This window comes from Colius striatus, chromosome 2 (genome assembly GCF_028858725.1).
Source record: "Colius striatus isolate bColStr4 chromosome 2, bColStr4.1.hap1, whole genome shotgun sequence".
NCBI lineage: Eukaryota > Metazoa > Chordata > Aves > Coliiformes > Coliidae > Colius > Colius striatus.
Window position 1 is genome coordinate 77,621,824 of NC_084760.1, and position 19,040 is coordinate 77,640,863.

General features: G+C 40.6%; 1 protein-coding gene across 2 annotated transcripts in view; it reads right to left on the reverse strand.

Moving 5' to 3' along the window:
- Nucleotides 1-19,040, reverse strand: part of ZNF318 (zinc finger protein 318) — a 25,743-nt gene continuing 6,703 nt past the window's right edge. For both annotated transcript variants that reach the window (XM_061991196.1, XM_061991197.1), the window contains 8 exons: nucleotides 13,773-14,403; nucleotides 11,254-12,678; nucleotides 9,931-10,030; nucleotides 8,896-9,182; nucleotides 5,857-6,060; nucleotides 5,277-5,376; nucleotides 4,151-4,269; nucleotides 1-3,702 (listed from right to left, as the gene is read on the reverse strand). In XM_061991196.1, coding sequence (XP_061847180.1) covers nucleotides 271-3,702; nucleotides 4,151-4,269; nucleotides 5,277-5,376; nucleotides 5,857-6,060; nucleotides 8,896-9,182; nucleotides 9,931-10,030; nucleotides 11,254-12,678; nucleotides 13,773-14,403 — 6,298 coding nt within the window. In that variant the 3' untranslated portion in view covers nucleotides 1-270. The remainder of the gene's footprint in view (nucleotides 3,703-4,150; nucleotides 4,270-5,276; nucleotides 5,377-5,856; nucleotides 6,061-8,895; nucleotides 9,183-9,930; nucleotides 10,031-11,253; nucleotides 12,679-13,772; nucleotides 14,404-19,040) is intronic.

Sequence of the window (19,040 nt, forward strand, 5' to 3'; positions counted from 1 at the left end):
TTATAAACAAGAGATTCCATTTTAATAGCAGAGTGTAGAAAAGAAATTGGCAAAAAAAATCACATGAAAAACATTTTACACATTAATTATGTACAGAATAAAGCATGTGTCTGGTTTCCAATGATGTAACTTTCACTTTAGCCAAATCCTACCACAGGATGCAAAATACACCCAAATCCCTCAACTGGAACAACAACAAGAAAACTAGCAAAAAACATATACATAATCCCAGCTCTGGCTCCTCAAATATTGGGACTGGCTGGGTTCACTTCAACCCACTGGGCTTTCTTCTAAGCTTTCAGTGATTCCTGAATTCGTTGTAGCTTCCAAACTACTGTCAGCAGTTTCTGTTTGCTCAGTCGTCGTGCTCTGCACGCTGTAGACTGTCTTCCCTCCTGAGCCACCCTCCTTTCCACATGTTTCTTCGAGCCCAGGAAGAATAGCTTCCATGCATCCGGAAGCCTGACTTTTTGTGCTGCCTCTGTCACAACTCAGCGACGGCATTTCAACTGTGCCAGCTTTGCTCTCCTCCACTTGCAGAAGGATCTCAGATGTGGGAGAAATGCCCTGCATTTCCAGAACTGGCATGACCACTTCTGTAGTGTCACTATTTGAGGACTGCAACATAAGCTGTGGCACAGCCGTTTGAGAAATCCGTGTGCAAAATTTATCTTCCCGACTACCAGAAGTCAATGGAGAAAAAACAGGGATCTCAGTTTCATCCACTGTTTTTTCAATGTCCAGTTTCTTAAGTTTACTGGACTCGAGCCTAATGGATGCAATAGTTTCTAGTTTTGAGACTTCTGTATTCTCATTTAAAAGTCCTGCTGTGAGGATGCTGAAGCATTCATGTTTTACCTTGGGATCTCCCAAATTGAAATTACTGCTTTTGAACTTCTCTGCTTTCTGTGAGGAAGTTTCATTGTTTTTCACGTCTTCTGATGACAAAGCAGCTTTCTTTTTATCCACACAAACATTTGCAGAGAGACTTTCCAACTGCTTGGAGTTCAATCCTGAGTGAGTGGTATTCAGGTGAAAGTCACTGGCTGCTGAGGTTGTTACATCCTCATGTTTTTTTTCTGGGGAGTGGACAGCTTCTTCTGAAAAATGCTCCCTATGTAAATCTGCTGATAAAGCAACTACTGACTCTTGTGCAAGATCAGAGTGAGCCCTAGAAAAGCCTCCAGTGCCTAGTTCTTTTGCATCTCTCTCGATAAAAACTTTATCTAACGTTGCATCAGATCTAGTGTGTCCCAACGATTTTTTTTCAACTTCTACCACTAATTCTACACTGGATCTGAGTTCAACAATGTTTGCAGAGCAGGCATTGACTAACCATGCAACTTCCTGCCTTTGAGTTTGGTTATCTAATTCTGCCTGTCCTGAAGGTTGAACTTTTTTAGGTTGAACTTTTTCTTGAGTTTCCAATATGCTATTTCTATTTCTAGTTTTTGTGTTGGCCACACATGTGTCTGGCCATACTCTTGTCAATTCTGAAGCACTAACTTCATTAGAACTTATTATTTCTACATTTGGAGTACCTGATGGATCACAACTACTTTCAGAAGACCAGGTTGTGATGACCTGTTCCTCTCCATTACTAGTTCTCGTAGTGTCCTGTTCACTAGGACTTCTTGTTGATTCTGAAATCTTATTCTGTGTTTCTGAACCTTGGGAAGCTTTGCCAAGGACTCCTGACTGAGATACTTCCAAGGCTACACTTTTCGGTTTTACATCTTTTAAGGAGACATCAATGGAATTCTGCTCTCGCATTACTGCTACTAAAGCTTTTTCTTTCAAAGTGCTTTGAGAACCACAAAGCAAGTCTGGACTGTCAGTTTCTGAGTGAGTTGTGCAGTTATCACTTAGCTTTTCCTCTATCAAATGGGAATTTCCCAAATTTTCAATTTCATTCTGTGTTTCAGGTAACAAAGTCTTTGGGTACAAACTAAGCTCAGGCTTTACCCCTTTTAATTCACAGTCTTTCATCTCTGCATCTTTCTCCAAGGTACTAACAATGTTTGCATTAGTAACCACAGATTTTTTTGCATCTTCTTGTCCAAATTTTTCTTGGACTTCTGTGTTCTGTGGATCACAGAATTCTTGACTGCCTAACTGCTCTCTACCTGCCATACCCACACGTCCAGTCTCTGTAGGCATCTGGATACCAGAAGCCGGTTTTGTTTCTGGCGATTCTTTCACCGTCATTTTCAGTAGCTGAGGCTGAACAGGTTTCTTGTTCCCTTCAGCCTGATTCTCACCAAGAATCCATCTCCCCATTACTTGATTATTACATTGTGAGGAATCTTCTTTCAATTTAGTCCCAACACTTGTTGAAAGAGAGGTCTGAAATTTTTGGCCTATGTCTTTCTGAATACCATTTTCAATCTCAGAGCTCATCTCGGTATGAAGTATTAAAGTCTCCTGAATATCAGTTTTCTCCAGTTCTGAGCTTCTCTCAGCTGAGTGGACTTGGCTAGCTTCAGCAGCCACATTCTGAGAAACCTCTTTCAAGGATGAGCTATTGTTTGTTCTAGGGTTTGGGGATAAGTCTGAAGGTTTGGCTAGGTTGGAGTTTTCTCCATTGGGAAGTGCAGAACTTGCAAGCTTGCTGTCAGCTGAACCCTTTCCACCACTACTGTAGAAAATACCATAAAGATCTTTAGCATTGGCTGTGGCCAAGCAAGAGTTTCGTTTCTCTACCTTTTTTGCCTGTTCACTGAAAGCAGTTGAAGGTGGTGGTGGTGGAGGGGGTCTCACAGGCATTGCCAGCATTGCCTGTTCACTTTCAGATACGCCTGGAGCTACTTCATCTGCAGGGATGACAGCTGCCTGCTGGACTGCTGGTGAAGGGCGTGGAGGTAGCACATCGGAAGTCTGAGAAGACTCACTTTTCTCTGCTGCTTTCAAATCCTCCTCTGTCCCTTTTAAAATTACTTCTTCTCCCCCAAAGGCCTTTGAGATGATATCTGGAGGTAGCAGAAGATCAGCACTGGTTTCTTTTACCACAGGCAGTGGTTTGGTGGTAGCTCCAGAGGATTTTATGGATAAAAAGGTGTTCAAAGGTGCTGGTTTGCTAACCGTTGCAGAAGTAGACTTCCTGAAAATCATGGTGGGGACTGGTAGATTGGGTAGAATTTTTGCTGATGTTGATGTGGAAAAAACTGGTGTCCACGGGGTAGTGTGTGGAATAACAGTTTTCCCAGACAGCTTGATTTCAATAGGCTTGATATGGGGTTTCCCAGTCTGACACTTGTTCTCCTCTTTGTTTCCTTCTGTACTCTCCTCTTTTGGATTAGCTCCTCCCAGGGTTTTATCCTCTCTCTCAGTCTTTTTCCAGCTGAATTTCCCAAAGGAAGTCTGGCTTGGTGATTCCTTTTTAGACTCCTCTTTCTTTTCTTCTTTTTTCTCCTCCTTCTTATCTTCCATCTTCAGCTTAAGCTTGATGCCCATTTTTTTCCCGGAAGAATCTGCTTTGCCTTGAGTTTCACCACTCCCTTCTCCGAGCTCCGCGATGCTCTTTGCTTCCTCTTTCTTTATTATTTTTGGTTTCTTCTCATCCTTCTCTTCTTTCTGTTTCTCAACTAGTTTCCGTTTCAGTTCGTTCTGCCGCCTGCGTTCTGTTTCCAGAACCACAGCCAATCCTGCTTGACGGTCCAGGTTTCTCCTCTCTTCATAGAGTGGGTTTTCATCTATGTATTTCTGTGGAAATAAACAGCACAATTTTAGCCTCTGTTTCTGTGAAAATAAATAAATAAATTAATACAGCTCTCTAACAGTTATGACTTGTTCAGTAAGTGCCACCTCAACGCTAAGAGAGCAAAGAACTTGTTCCTGCCAAGAAACCGAGATGCTAACAACTCCACATTCTGTAATTTAAAGTGAATTGACTGGTAGCTTGCAACAGCGCTGTCGCTTTGCAGAAGAGTTTGAAAATCAGCACTGGGTCTTCAACATCATTTCAGCCTCATGCAGATGCAAGCCTAATCTCTGTGTAGTAGGAAGCTCTGCTTGTTCTGTTCAGTAGAATGTAATGAAGATAACCAATAACATACTCCACGGAGTCAAATGACATTCTTCAGGAAAGGAAGATAGAACAAATAGAAGCTAACATAAGGAATGACTCACTGCTGGTACACCAATTACCAACCTTGTATTTCTCATTGTGAGGATGACTTTTCACATGCTGCTCTGCTGAGATTTGATCTCCAAAAAATTCATGACAGAGCTGGCAATAATATCCAGTGATAGGAATCAGAAACTCAGAGCCTGAAAGGCCGAAGAAAACAATCAGAGAAACAAAACTTAATAAAAGCCAAGCTCTTAACACAGCCAGATAAACATATCAAAGAACAACAGTAAAACCTCCAGCAATGTTCCTTTTGGAACAGTTAATGCTGCTCCCCTTAGGCTTACAGTGTGGGAAACATCACTCTACCAGGAGCAAATATGTAAAGTGAAGAAGCTTGATTCAAAAAAATATTTTAGTGCTCTCCATCATATTAAAGGCTATCCCTATTCAAGCAGCTTAATACTTCCCAGTCTTCATCTATTTTCTGTCTTTGTGGTATAGTCTCCTCCAATACTAACCATCTGGTTTATAAAAAGAAAAGAAGTATTTGCATTGAAGATCAGCCAGACTGCAACCTTGTGCCTACAGAATCAGCTGCAGTTATTTAACACACTGCAGACTCTCCTTTTAGCAGGCACTACTAGAAGTACATAACAGATTAACAAACTGAGATTGATCACTAGCAGGCCTATTCAGACACTCCCGGTTTAACTATTTTATTAATTTCCAAATCACTTGCAGCCCCTTTCATATGGCCTTCTCAGATTCTACACTTCCACACCAAGTACTCACTGGTGATTTTTCAGGGACACTCTACTAAAATGTAACAGAAAAGTCTGGAGCAAGACTGAGTGGAGTACTGCACAAGATGTGCCCAAACACAGCAAGCTCCTGCTCTGAATCCTAATATGTTAGCAAAAAATCACTTCAGAACTACAATGGAGAAAGAAAAGGTTACCTGATATTCAAAATTAAAACCCTACATTCTAAATGAAAAGAAGGAACCATGCTATGTTTTCCTACAATCTTTCCTCATGACCTTAAGAACAACCCGGAAATTAAATCTTTTGTCTTTTACCTAATAATGCAGTATCTATATGTGCTCCTTTAACAAGGTAAAGTTTTGTAATTCCTATCTCTGTGAGACTGGAATCTGCTGGAGGGCAAAGGGAGATGATATCCAAGTTTAAAAAAAGAAACATACCTTTTGCAGGAACAGTTATCTTATCAATGCGTTTTATGGAGTCTTGTTTGGTCTCACTCTGGCTCTTCGAAGCCCAAGGTCTGTTGTAAGGATCCAGGGTCTATTTGCACAGTGACAGAGGTATACAGGCTCATATATTTACACTAGCAAGGCAAGTACACTTGTCTTTTTCCTTTTTAGCATCTTTCAGAACACTGAACATTAAAATCAACCTGAATATATTTATAGGAACTACGTTTTCCTCTCTTTCCCCTCCCATTTTGCAATTTATAATGAGAAATTAACCTGTGGAAAGTGTAAAATGTAAATGATAGCAAAGAAGAGGTAAACATGAAACACAAATATCAAGCACTAGTTCCCGAGTGAACTGAACACAGGCCTGATTCACACTGGTTGGAACACACCGGTAGCTGTAGAAACGGGTCAAGTCCAACATCAGGGAAAAACAATTTGATAAGCAACTCCTTGGGTCCATTATTACTTCCAGTTCTCTTGTAGGATGTAGTTCCGTGTTGTACGTTTTAGTGTTAATATTTACAGCAACATGAAATGCACTTAGTGAAGGAAGCCTGCAACGTACCTGTCTGTGTTTCTTATTATGCATGTGTGTGAAAAAGTCAAACATGGTCCCGCAGATGGTATTGCAGTCTTTGCACCAGTGGTTCCCTGCATCGTAATATTCATAAATATTGGCCAACTGGAAAGGATGTTTGGAGGTCTGTGAAGAGGATTCTGCTGGCTTCGGGCTTCTACCTCTGGATTTTTCATTAGTAGTTTTTGACTCCTAAATTGAACAAAAGCAAACACTTCTCTAAGACAAGGCAGGACAGATAGAATGCTCTACTCAGAACCTGCCTCCAGCAGAAGCCACACACACCAAAAAAATAAAATGTATCACCTGCTTTTCAGCGTCCAGGCTAATTCCAGTGTTTCACAGAGCTGGTATTGCCGATAAGACGCTGCGTGGCTGCAGTGAAGAGCTTCCAATAAGGCTCACAGATGTAATGGCTGGAGTGTTGTAGGTAATCAAGGAACCAAAAGAACATATTCCCTACGGCATGCACCCTTCACACTTTATGGGTTTCACATAAAGATCTGAATAGTTCCAATTTACCATCCTAGCCAAGTCATGCCCAGAAGACTTAAAGCGGCTCCCTAGAAATATTCAAAAGTGACTGTAAAAGTAGCTTGGATGAAAGCAGAATGAAGAATGGAGTAAGAATTAGTTGACTAAAAGTATTTAACTTGATCGGCTTTATCAGATTATTTGAGAGTTCTTGAATTCGCCAGAAGACTCATTGCTTTGTAATCACAGAAAGATGGTGTTCTGTTAATTACCTAGGCATCTTGTGATTTAAGTATGTGGTACTTGCACCTCCATTTATTTGTACAGAAAGACGCCATACATACACAGACATTTTAGGCCTCTAGCCAAAATTAATACTGAACTAACACTGCAGAGTAGCAAAACAAGTAACCCCTGAAATAGATCATGAAGGAGCCCTGCTAATATAGATTATGACAGCACTAGATATATTTTGAGGCTTGAGTTACATTTTCAATGGTTGAAAGTCCATTATGTTATCACTTCTCATCTGCATGGCAGTCTGGAAAGAACAGCATGTTAACTTAGTAGACCCAAGTTGGTTTCATGATTTCCAAGTTGCTCACTATCAGTGTTCAACAAATTTACTTAAGCAGATTCGAAATTGTTAAATAACACCTGCCTTACTTAAAATTCCTTTTGATAAGCAGGAATAGAATCTCTCCTATTAACAGCACCCCATACAACATATATTGTAAAACAAAACACTGAAGAGACACCCAGGCCACTATACACCCCACAGATATCCATATCCCAATACAATCTAGTTCTTGGCATCAAAGTAGGAAGGGACATAGTGAATATTTGCATATATTTTGTCTGCAAGAACATAGCAAAGCCGATATTCTCTTAAACAATGAGAAGATGCAACTTACAATCTACAGGAAGTGCATGGAAGGATGTTCATGATGTCGGAAAAGTGTCACTTGTTTATGTTATTTACAGACATACACCCACACAACAGATCCTGTAACAATGCTGTCTCAACCAGAACTTTAACTTTCTCACGCAGATAGGTGACAGCCAACTCTTAACCTCTGTTAGTGCTTAAAGGCTCAAAAATGCCTTTATAATTTGCTGCTTCTTAGAGCCCAGAAGGGATGATCTGTCTGTTTAGTACAACATGGCTTCCTTCACCTCTGCACTGACTGCGTAACTACAACACACAGACACAGGTTCTGAAGCAAGGGACCACAAGGTAGTCCCTTGGGCATACATTTTTGGCCTTGTTGGCAGAGTCAACTGATCTCAGTGTCAAAAGGCCTGCACCACCCTTCTTTTCACTAAAAATAGTTAACAATTACAATTATAATGTACAATCTTAAGACAATAAAGGCAATGCCTATGTGCTTACAGATATCTGAAAACAATAAAGTGTTCCTGAAAGAATTCAGAATTTTCCACGTTAAAATACTGAGCTATGAAAAGAGGATCAAGTCTTCATGGATACGGAAAATACAAACCATGAAATAATGAAAAATATATTCACATATGCCATATCTCAAGAAAAAAAAAAGTAATATAACTTAATGCAATGTAAGATTTAACAGATGTGTTGCCTGTGCCAACTTTACTTTTACAATGTGGTGACTGACGTAAATTACTTGTAAAAGAAGTGGATACTAAACTTCAGTGATATTTTGAGAAACGACAAAAACAAAACACAAAAGCAAGTTTTAAAGTGAAAGACATCTAATGAGTTCTCCAAAACAGACCAGGATGAAGCACAGGCAAAACTTACAGGTTACACAGATTTGAATTATTAGTATGAGATATCCTGCACCCTACTAATATATTCTTGAAAAAATTGACAGTAAGGTCTACACAAAAAGCATCTACCATCTCCTATCAGCTATTTCTGTTATGTATTTGAATAAACATCTGAAAAGCAGGATCATTAATCTTCTGAATACATGCATAACCTTTCAGATGTTCCTATCATACACTACTTCCAAAGTAAAACTATCTTCTGGAACGTGATAAGCCCGCTTTGGTATATCCAAGTACTCGGCAGTATAGACAATGTCAGAGCAAGCATATTGACATTTTTAAAGAGAGGACATGTAGCATGTACATAATAATCATGTTAAGGTGACAGTTGCGTGTCTTGTGATTTGGTAACATCATCACACACATACTTCAAACTCACTGAGAGTTTTGCCGCTACTAACATTCCTCCTTGACAGGCCATGCCAGAAATGTTGTAGACAAAACAAGTCTGTCCTCCTGACAGGGCACTGAGACTGAGCAACTACAAACATTCATGATAACTGTTCCATCCAAGCAACACCTCAGCAAAACTAAGATCAGAAAAAGCAGGCAGTAAATTGCACAATCCCTGAGGGAAATTATAAACACCGACTCTCACCTGCATGCACCATCAAAACCAGCATATGAGATGTGGCAACAAATGACATCAAATGATCCTCTAGTAAACCTCTGGGAGCAGCTGTCTCCCCAGTGCCCTCTTCTCTTAGTGGCAAAATCATTAGCAGACAAGCCAGAAGGCTTTACCTTGTTGGAGGAAGATGTTTTCTCCAGACCTTTTGCACTTTCTGACTTGCTGTTCTTTTCTGAGGAATCTTTGGTTTCCACAGATGGTTTCCGGGGTTTTTCAAATATATTAATGCCCAGGATCTGTGCTACTTTGTCAAGCTCAGACTGCTTCTTGTCAGCTGCATCGGATTCTTTATGCAGCTCTGAAATCTCCTTCATAATATTCTCTTGTAATCTGTTCACCTCAACCAACAAGGGGTCTTTGTGTCCATCCTTTTCACGACGTTTTTTCCTCAACATCTCACCTGTGTCAATCAAGGAAGTAGAAGAGTTGGAAATACAACAGCAAAATTGTCTTAAGATCTGTATAATTATGACAGCAACAAGTAAAATGCTAACATAAAATATTACCACTAAGTCTTGACTAGAAGTTGTAAAAATGGAACTGACTCTGAGGTGCAGCCTTAATATACACTCCCAACAGAGGCAGTATAATCCTCACAAGAGAGAATCAATTTAATCACCACTATTTCCTTAAGTGATCAAACAAGCAAAAGTTAATTGTACGTTCTAACCTGACAGTATCATTTTCCAAAGGTGAGGGAAACCACGATTTACTTGGACCAAACAAAGGTTTTAAAAATTAAAAAACAAAGTTAGCTCTGACTAGAGAGGACTTTTCCTATTCAAAATAAGAGTCAAGAAAAACTGAAAGGCATGCTGGCATGTCTTCAGTTATTGTTTCTCTTTTCTTCTAAAGAAGCACTAAAATGCACAAAGTACAATTAATTTAACTTATCAAGCTGCCAAAGAAGATGAAAAAGCACCCGTTTGCTTTACCGTAACAGCCAAATTTTGACATAATTAGTTTTAATATTGTAATTATGTCACCGATTTCTCAAGAGTTCTGCATTGCCTAGAGTATGAAAAGTTTACTTTTAAACTGCAGACTACTATTAGTTTGGTCATCATTTCTTCTAGCAAGTACTGGGACTTGTGACACAACCCAGTGGAAAAAACCAAACGTGAGAGGTGTGTTTGTGTTCTCTGTACCTTGCTGTTTACGAAGCCTTTCCAATTCAGTCTTGAGATAGTAAAGCTTCTTCTGCCGTGCTTCTCTTTCATTCTTCAGCTTTTCTCTCTCTTCTATCACCTAAACAGATTGGAAGGGGACTGGATTTTCTTCTCTTCCCAACAGAAGTTACTTAGTCTTGCAAGACCTGAGTTTGCCAGTCAGTGTCACTATTCTCAAAATGTTCTTGAGTATTTTAACTCAACCAATATGTCTATTTCTCTGCATCTGCAAGTAATGTGAAGGCAATTTTTTTTCCTTTTGGAGAGTGTCAAAAGGAAAACAACTGCTTCCTTTCTTGCACCATTTCCCAAAGTGCTTGGGCTCATCTGACTACAGGGGTGAGCAAGTTCAATGCTAAATGCCTCTTCAAAAGTCATGCAGTATCTCTATAGCTAACACAGTCCACTAGTGACAAAAGAACTTAGCCCCTCACCTTGCCTCCCGCTTTAACTCTGGCCAATTTTAGCTAATATTCAGGCTTCTGCTTCAATCTGATCACAGCAAGCAACTGTCTGAAATGCAACACCTAGATGGTTTGTTTATTGTTCAATAAGGTAAACTGTCACGAGAAGCTCACAAATCCACTTTTCACAGGTTTTCCTTGATTCTCAAAGAGAACAGGTAATATGCTAAAAAGGACTACTCTAGGTGGTCCTGCTCTGGCAGGGGGGTTGGACTAGATGATCTTTCAAAGTCCCTTCCAGCCCTTGGGATTCTATGAAAATGAAACCTGAAAAGTCCTTGCAACTTCCATCCCAGCTTCATTCTTTCAAGTTTACTACTGACTCTTCCTTTGAACAAATAACTGATTAAAGGCCTTGTCTCCTCTACAGAACCCCTACTACTACGGCAATGTACATGTTGTCAGGATCCCTAGATTCTGCCTCGTGTAAGCCCTGGAAGTAGTTCCACCAACAGTTAGGCCATGTCTTAATGGCCACAAGTCCTTTTTACTTTTGTGGGGCTTTTTTAATCACCGAAATACCATTCTCTCATCAAGGATTTTCTGTCAGCATAGGGGCATCAACTGGAATATTCAAGTTTTTATACTCCAAGCCAACCCAGAAAAAAGATTTTAAAACAAGTAAAATGGTGGACTACGCCCAATCCAAAGACATGTGTAGTGCAGACAAAGCCCTAGAAGTTCTGCCAAGATGCGAAGTGAGCTATCAGAGTACGTCACAGCAGGAGAAAACCACACACCTTCACACCTTCAGCCAAAAGAGCTCTTCTGGAAGTGCCCAGTTTCATCAACAAGAAAACTTCAATCATGTAAGCTGAAGAAGTTATTCATGACATACCTTCTGTTTTTGAGCTGCTCGATTTTTTTCATCTGACATCTTTTCTGTGGTATTTTTGAGAGGGTGTGAAGACACAGGAACGGGTACTTTGGGGTGAGCAGGAGTGGTAGGGACATGAACGAGCACAGAACTGTCTCTTTTTAAATCGGGGACGTCTTTTTCCATAGAGACTGTCTCAATCACCCTGAGGTTGGGACGTGTAGGATTTGCTGACATGGCCATAGTAAGAAGACCCTGAGCTTCTGGCAGGGTAGGATTAGGCTGCTGGGCAGCAGGGTACATGGTCCAGCTAGGGGCTGCATACGCCATATAGTGCCCGTATGCATCATATCCTGGAGGAGCCATTGTGGGAGGTGGGTAGTTTTGGGGCATTTGAGCAGCAGTGAACTGGGAATAGGTGGGAATTTGATATTGGGAAATAGAAGTAGGTGTGGGTGGCAAACTAGTAGGAGCTGGTGGAACTGAGGGAATGAGAGACACAGAAGACAGAGGCTGCTCTGGGACACGGGGAGGTATATCCTGTCCCATCGGCTTGCTTTTAAGGTATTCTGATTTCTGAAGAGCAGACACGTTTTTGGACTGCTGGAAAGAGCCTGGAGGTGAGGCGGAGCGCTGCTGGCCTGACTCGGGAGAACGCGTGTCGCTGCGACTGCGACGCACATCCCAGGGCTCCGGCCTGCGGGGGTCCGCGGAGCGCCGGTCGGGAGAACGAGACGCCAGCTTTTTGCCATGGAGGCGCTCCTGCGTACGAACTGCTAGCTTGCCAATCTCAGCAACACCGATGTCAAGCCCAATAGTTTTCAGTAAGTCGTGGATTTTTGCATACTCGGCATTAGGCTCTTCTAAAGGATCCACTTTAACAGCTGGAGCTGGAGAAGGAGGTGGGCTCACTTTCTGGCTTGTTATCTCACTGCCACAGCTCGCAAGGGACTTCTGAACAGGGAGAGATTCAGTTTTGGTGTCTTCATCCTCATCACCATAAAGAAATTTCTCTTCATCCTCAATGTCAGGAAAACTACGCCGTCTCTTCTCCTGAGCACTAACAGAATCAGCCATCATGCCTAAAATGCGGGAGAAACCACTGCCATCCTGACTGGCTCTCTCATGAGGCAGCAGGAAGTCAGTATGGCGATCAGTGGGCTCTGACTTGGCTTCTACCTTTTCCTTGTGACTTAAGAAGCTTCCAAACTTCTCCTCAAATGTGAAAGAGTCTTTGGGAGCCCCAGAAAGTGGGCTCCACTCATATAAACCGTCACGCAGCTCCTTATTTGTAGACTCCACAACAGAATCTTTGTTAAACAGTTTGAGAAAGTTCTCCACTTCAGAGGCAAAAGGAGCTGTATCGCTGCTCTGGGGCAGAGATGAATGACTAGAGAGAAGAGGACGATCCTTGCTGTGAGCTGGACTGCTTGAAAAGCTCTCAGGCTGAAAGAGAGAGAAATGACTATTTACTACAGCACCTTCTGAGATGACTATGAACAAAGGAATGTGTTAACGTCTCCCTGAGTTCACAGATGAAGAAAAGGGTTAGAAAAGACAATACACAGTTAAAAGAGGACACAGAAGATTAGAAAACAAGCTGCCTAATGATTTTGGTATGTCACATCCAGTAATGAACTCTTATCTCAGAGAATGGAAAGAATTTCATTAATCTTTTGCAAGTGTAAGTACTGACATTTTTAAACTGAAAATGCTGTAACATCCTTTTGGCTACTCTTTGACTTTAATCATGGACAAACACGATTTCAACAACTTTGAGAGAGGCAAAAACAACTGCACTAAGGTTATTCCCAATTACCTCTTCAGATATGCATAATTAATGCCATGTCAAATGGTATTTCCAATAATAAGTACAGAATGGGATCCTCAATATTGGAGCACCTCCTGAGATAAATGTGTTACTGTCAAGCCAACGCTGATCAGTACAACAGGCAGATCACAAGTGTCAGAAGTCATGCACTAAAACATGAGAAAGTCATTGAATCACTGCTTATCTTTCCATTGCTCTAATTTTGAGACTCAAATGGTATAGCGTGGGTACAAATTAAGTAGGACTGATCCCAGGCTACAGTCCAAAAAGAAAAAAATAAAGAAACTTCAAAGATGTTTTCAGACTGAGGTACTGAGAATGCATTAGGAAGTTCACTTAAGTCTATAAAGAAACAAAAATGAGGTACTGTGACAGGCAGAGAGCTTTGATCACTGTCCTGACTACCTGTGATACAAAAATATTCAGTTTTTCAATAAAAGCTGGCCCAGATATCCTGAGATGAATTTCAACAAGGACATTTTATTCTGCCTCAGATTTTATACATGATTCTTAATTAAATGCCCTCACGATTTAGAATCTCTAATGCAAACCTAACTTGTATAGGCCTGCAAAATGATATCCGTCCTTTCAAAGACAGGCACATGTAAAGATTTGATTGTTTTATTTTGGAAATCAAACTAACATTCTGTATCAGGAAGTGAATGGTTTGGAAAACAGAAACAGATAGACAGACAGGCAGAGATCAAACCTGAATAGGAGACTCTATTTCCATCTCCACTCGTTTCTTCAAAATAGATTTTTTGGGCATTGATGGGATTTCCTCAGGCCTGTAAGTATACCGAGGCTCAGAAGTCTGTAGTGTGTTAGTCAGGCCAGGGATCACATAACTACTGCCTGAAACATGATTCAAGTTTCTACTGCGCTCTTCTTCTTCTCTTTTCCTCCTTGCACGGTCAAGCTCTCGAAACTCTTCATTCAGGTATGACGGGCTTGGGCTCCTACTGCGGCTGCGGCTTCGTCTGCGATAGTTTCGCGTTCCCGATGAGAAGCTCTGATGCTCTCCACTCACCCCATGCATCTTCTCATCCTTTTCATACCGTGGACGCTTCGTTTCTCGTCCCCTCTCTTCTGGCCTCGATGGGTAGGACGATTTCCTGAGTTTGTCACCATCCCTGTCGGACCCACGAGGCAGCTCTTCTCGACGCCCATAGTGCAGACTGTAATCTGAACGATGGAGAAACACGTCGCGGTTGCGGTAGTCTTCATCGTGTCTCATCATAAAGGGACTTGAAGGTTGATCTTCATGCGATGGGTATCTCTCCAGGCTTCGAGGACATGCGACGCCTCTAGTGAATATTGGACCATCAGCCATACCATCCCTGAGTAAGAGAAGCATAGAACGCAAGTACTTGAGTCAGAGTAAACTAAGTCTTACTCCAACATTTCCAAATCAGTTTCAGAGTCACATCACCACTAAGCACCACTTTACGTACTTAAAAGGCAAGGGAGAGAGCGAGACTTATTTTTAACAGTACTATACACCATCCTAGAAAGTCACCTGCAAACACAGTGATGTAAACAATTCAATTCATACTGCAGAGGGAAAGCCTTGAAAAATTGAGAGGATGGATTTATTTCTGTGAAGGAGAAAGACTACATGTTTTTTAAAAAAACCTTACTATCATATTTCAGACCACAATCCCTTTCCTCACCTTTTCCAGCAAGATGCAATGGCCACATTTCATATGAATTATTCAAGGTGTAATTCAGTTTCACACTGGCAAATGCACTAGACCCTCTAGCAAGCTTTTCTGTGGCAACTGTCACTAATCACATGAACTGCTGTACTCAAAGAGAAGCAGAGTTTTTGATAAATCTATGACCTGGAGATAGTAAATGCAATAGCATAATTCCTTTGTGCCAGCCCCTGCATTATTACACACAGTGGACATGCAACTGGCACAACACCAGAATGACTAGCTACATCTCCTAAAATATCTTCTTTTGGAAGACACATCTTCAATTAGGAGTACTGCTTTAACTAAGGCCTTTTTCCCCACCCCTAAAAACTCTCCTGTTTTTTAGATCACGCACAAACAAACAAAACCACTTTAAAATTACCAGCTGCTGTTTTACTCACAAGTATTTAAAAAAATCTGAGAAGGGGAAGCAAATGTTCTCCTTCAGTGAAATCAATGGGACAGACAAACTAGAGAAATGTTAGATCTCAAGTGATCAAGACATCAGCCTGAGATAAACTATATGTGATTGCCTGAATCCTCTAAAGTCATCTCCTCCTACTCAGAAAGGTCCCTCTGTAAATCTGAGAAGGGACAAATCAAGTCATGTCAGATGGCACCTTCAAAAATATTTGCAGATAAATTACAGCCCTAGTTTTTGAAGTCACCACACAAAAGAATAACAGATGTAAACAAACCAGGTCTTTTGCTTGACAGTTTTCACAAGCATATCTCAGGACAAAACCAACACTAAACTTCACTTTATCTCTAACCTGCATCATTGCAAAGCATTTCATGTTATTAGATACTTTAGCAATCCAACACATCTTATAAGACAAATATGGCACAGTATTATTATCCACAGTATTAGACGGTATATTCCCAGTCTCCAGTAAACTACACACATCCACTCCCTCCAAAATATCTAAAAAGCAGCTAGAATTAAATTTCATACATAAGTGCTGCTGTTCATGGCCTAGGTAAAGGTATGTCCATCCCCAGTGTTACCTTTTCCAAGAGCCTTCTAAACCTATACAAGCTGTACAAACACACCTGGTGGGAGTCACAGATGCATTTCACAGCATACTTTCAGCTCATTTTTGTGCAAATTATTTGCATGCATGCTTGCCAGGTGTCACCTACAATTCAAATGCTCTGACTGCAGTGACAGAGTAGAAGGAATATTTAATCGCATTTTAGAAAGAAAGGAACAGCAAACCAACTGTATTTACTATTAGAAAGATGTTCCAAATAACGCTCTGAGCAGCTAAGATGCCAATTTAAAACTCAAAGATCAAATACAGGTGTGAGGACAAGGATTACTTGCCTTACAGAATCTCTGATTCTTTGAAACATGTGATGACCCTCCTAACTGTTTTGGGTACATGTAGCCAGCAATGTCCAATACAGGTTATTGCACCCTGAAAGAGGGAGGATACAAGGTGGTACCATTGTGACCATCCCAGTTTCCCCACCAACACAAAATTCATCAAGTACTGGAATTTGCAGTTTCAGAGGAGAACAGACCACAGTCTACATAGTCACGATGCCTCACAGTATTATAACTAGTGTAAGTTAAGTTTACTTTTTGATATATTTATTCACATATACAGACACAGAAATAATGTTATTCTGCAAGCAAGCAACAGCACCCCACCTTAACACAGTCTTTAAATAGGAAGTCAGATTAGCTGTTGGCAGTTGGCTCAAGCCAACTGTCACTCTTGATATTATGCCACAAAAAAAAGCTATTTCAGGTCATAGTTTAACACAAAACAAGTCTCTGCAGTGATGCAGTCTCATCTTTTGGATTAACCTCAGATGAAGGACTTGGTAGGATGCTCTGTATAGTTTATGCCAGCTCAGGTGGTAGTAGAAAAACAGTAGTCTTAAAAATACTGACAGAGGGAAAAGTGGAATATGGGGCAAGGGATAAGATATATTCTTCACCTTGATAGCCTGAGATTCTGGAAGACAGAAAAAGAAATTAATCTATTGAAGCAGAAGACTGAAGTTGCTTAGGTGACCTTGAAGTAACAGGCAAGCAGCATTTGGTATGTTTACTTAGACATGTGCAGGGGGCCAGCTGCCCTAGAAACTTGGGACAATTTGTGACAGATGTTTTTGGGTGGACCTGCACTTGGACACACACCCTGAGAAATTCTCCTGGGGCATCCCGAAAATCCACTGCTGCGGGAGAATCCAAAAACATCCCTGATTTCCATCCCTTGGTATTTTATTTCCTTTATCAGCTAATAAACCTCTCTATTATCCCAAGGCCCTGTAAATTACAGAGAATCACTTCCAAAAGGGATTGCTTGAAATCTCTGAGTAATTAACAAAAATAGCTGAGAATATCTAAATTCAGAATCATTTGCTCCAATTCCTTCAAAATTTGAAACATCTTCAGAACACACTCCTTTTCTTATTATTTTTTTTTACTGAGAACATCCCAGATGACAAACAATGTGATATGCCCAGCATTAAACCCAATAATGATTCACAATAAGGCCTACTTTAAAGCCCAGTGATAAAGATATAAAGTCAGTGTCCGAGTACCAGGGCAGCCCCTCAGAGGGGAAGAAAAAAATGCATCATGAAAAAAAAAAAGATAAACAATATCCTTAAGCACAAAGAAAATGTCTTTTAAAAACAACGAAAATGGCTTAAAAGTGAAGAAATTTAGAAGTCAGAAGCAGTAACCAGAAGATTTACAAAAAAGTAAGAGATTCCTAGGTTGTCACACACTTAAAGTTTCTGGAAAGTGGACACCACTCAAGACAAGTGCAGCCAGTACAGAGACTGAGAGGGAAGTAAATGTAATCACATGGAGTTCTCACATAACTACACTACAAATATATGGGGAGTCACTTAAACACTGAGGTCTACACAGTCTCACTTTTTTATATTGTCATTCTGATTATCTGTCACTTTTATACCTTCTCATGAGTCTCTTCTGACCACTTTTTTAATATCTATGGGTCCTGTAACAGAGATAAAGTGAAAGTTCTTCATCATTTTCACTCATGCTAAAATAAGACTCCATCGTACCTGATGTTACTTGTAACTATGCATAATAAACAGGTTAAATATAAAACCTCACTGGAGAAGAGGAAGCAAAGGGACAACACACACCCCCAGCTCGCATGTTCTTAACTTGCCAGAGCAGTGTCAGTTCTCCTACGTACCACTTCCTGCTCCTTCCAACCACTGCACTTTCCCTGGGCATATGCACTCACTTCATTCAGATGACTAAAGGCTTCACAGGGGATTCACAAATTGAACGCTGATCCCAAGAAACCTGAGGTAAAGGCGTAATAAGTGACAGTGCTGAAAACTGAACTCTCACTTGGTTTTCTGCACCTGCTGAAACTTAATGTCACACTTGAGAATGACAGGAAATTCACTTACTCTGCTCACTTGCCCCTTTTTCTTTTTTAACAGTTGGGGATATTTGCATTAAAAATGGAAGTTTTAGTGTTTGCTTCTTTTTTTTATGCTGGATGCTTAGCCCGGACCTGAAACTGCAACTATATGCTCTGGGGCACAAATTGTGCCTTCTTTAACACTGCAGTTCAAGACAAAATTGTTTTATTTGCACACAGTCTTCTGATTTTACTTGTTTCACCAGATTATACCAAAAGATTTCCAAGCAGTATCTACTAATATTTACCCTTCACTATTCACAGCAGTATTTTTAACATAAAAGACATCTCTTCATGAACTATGTTTCTCTCCAGTTCCAACCAAGTGATACTAAGAATTCTAACACTTATTTTACCGTGTATAAGACTGTCTGACTATGTTCACTTCTGCAGGCTTTTTCAAGTCAAAATAATACATTTTTCTTCAAGCTACTCTTGAGCCTTCTTCTGCATCACTCTCAAAAATTAGGAAATTAGATTATTCCTTCCAATAAATGAGGAAGTTGAAGCTTTATGCTATCCATAAATGACCTTCCTTTCATTGAGGACTAGGTAGGTTGACAAGAAACAGAAGAAGGTGGCTGAAGCTGTGAAATGTCAACCAGAGTGGCTCCCTCCTGCAATATACTCTGGGCACTTTTAGTTTACATGGGATTTAGAAGCAGTTGACAAAAATCAGAGAAAGATCTGTTTAGAGCTACTATGAACACAGGCAGCAACTTTTGTTCAGGAATCCCCTGCACCACAACTTGCTGGAGGCTGGGGGAGTATTCCAGGGAAGCATCACTACATGCTTGCCCTCTTATCCTGATTTCCCTGGGCATTCACTGGGCTAATTAGACATTTGGTCTT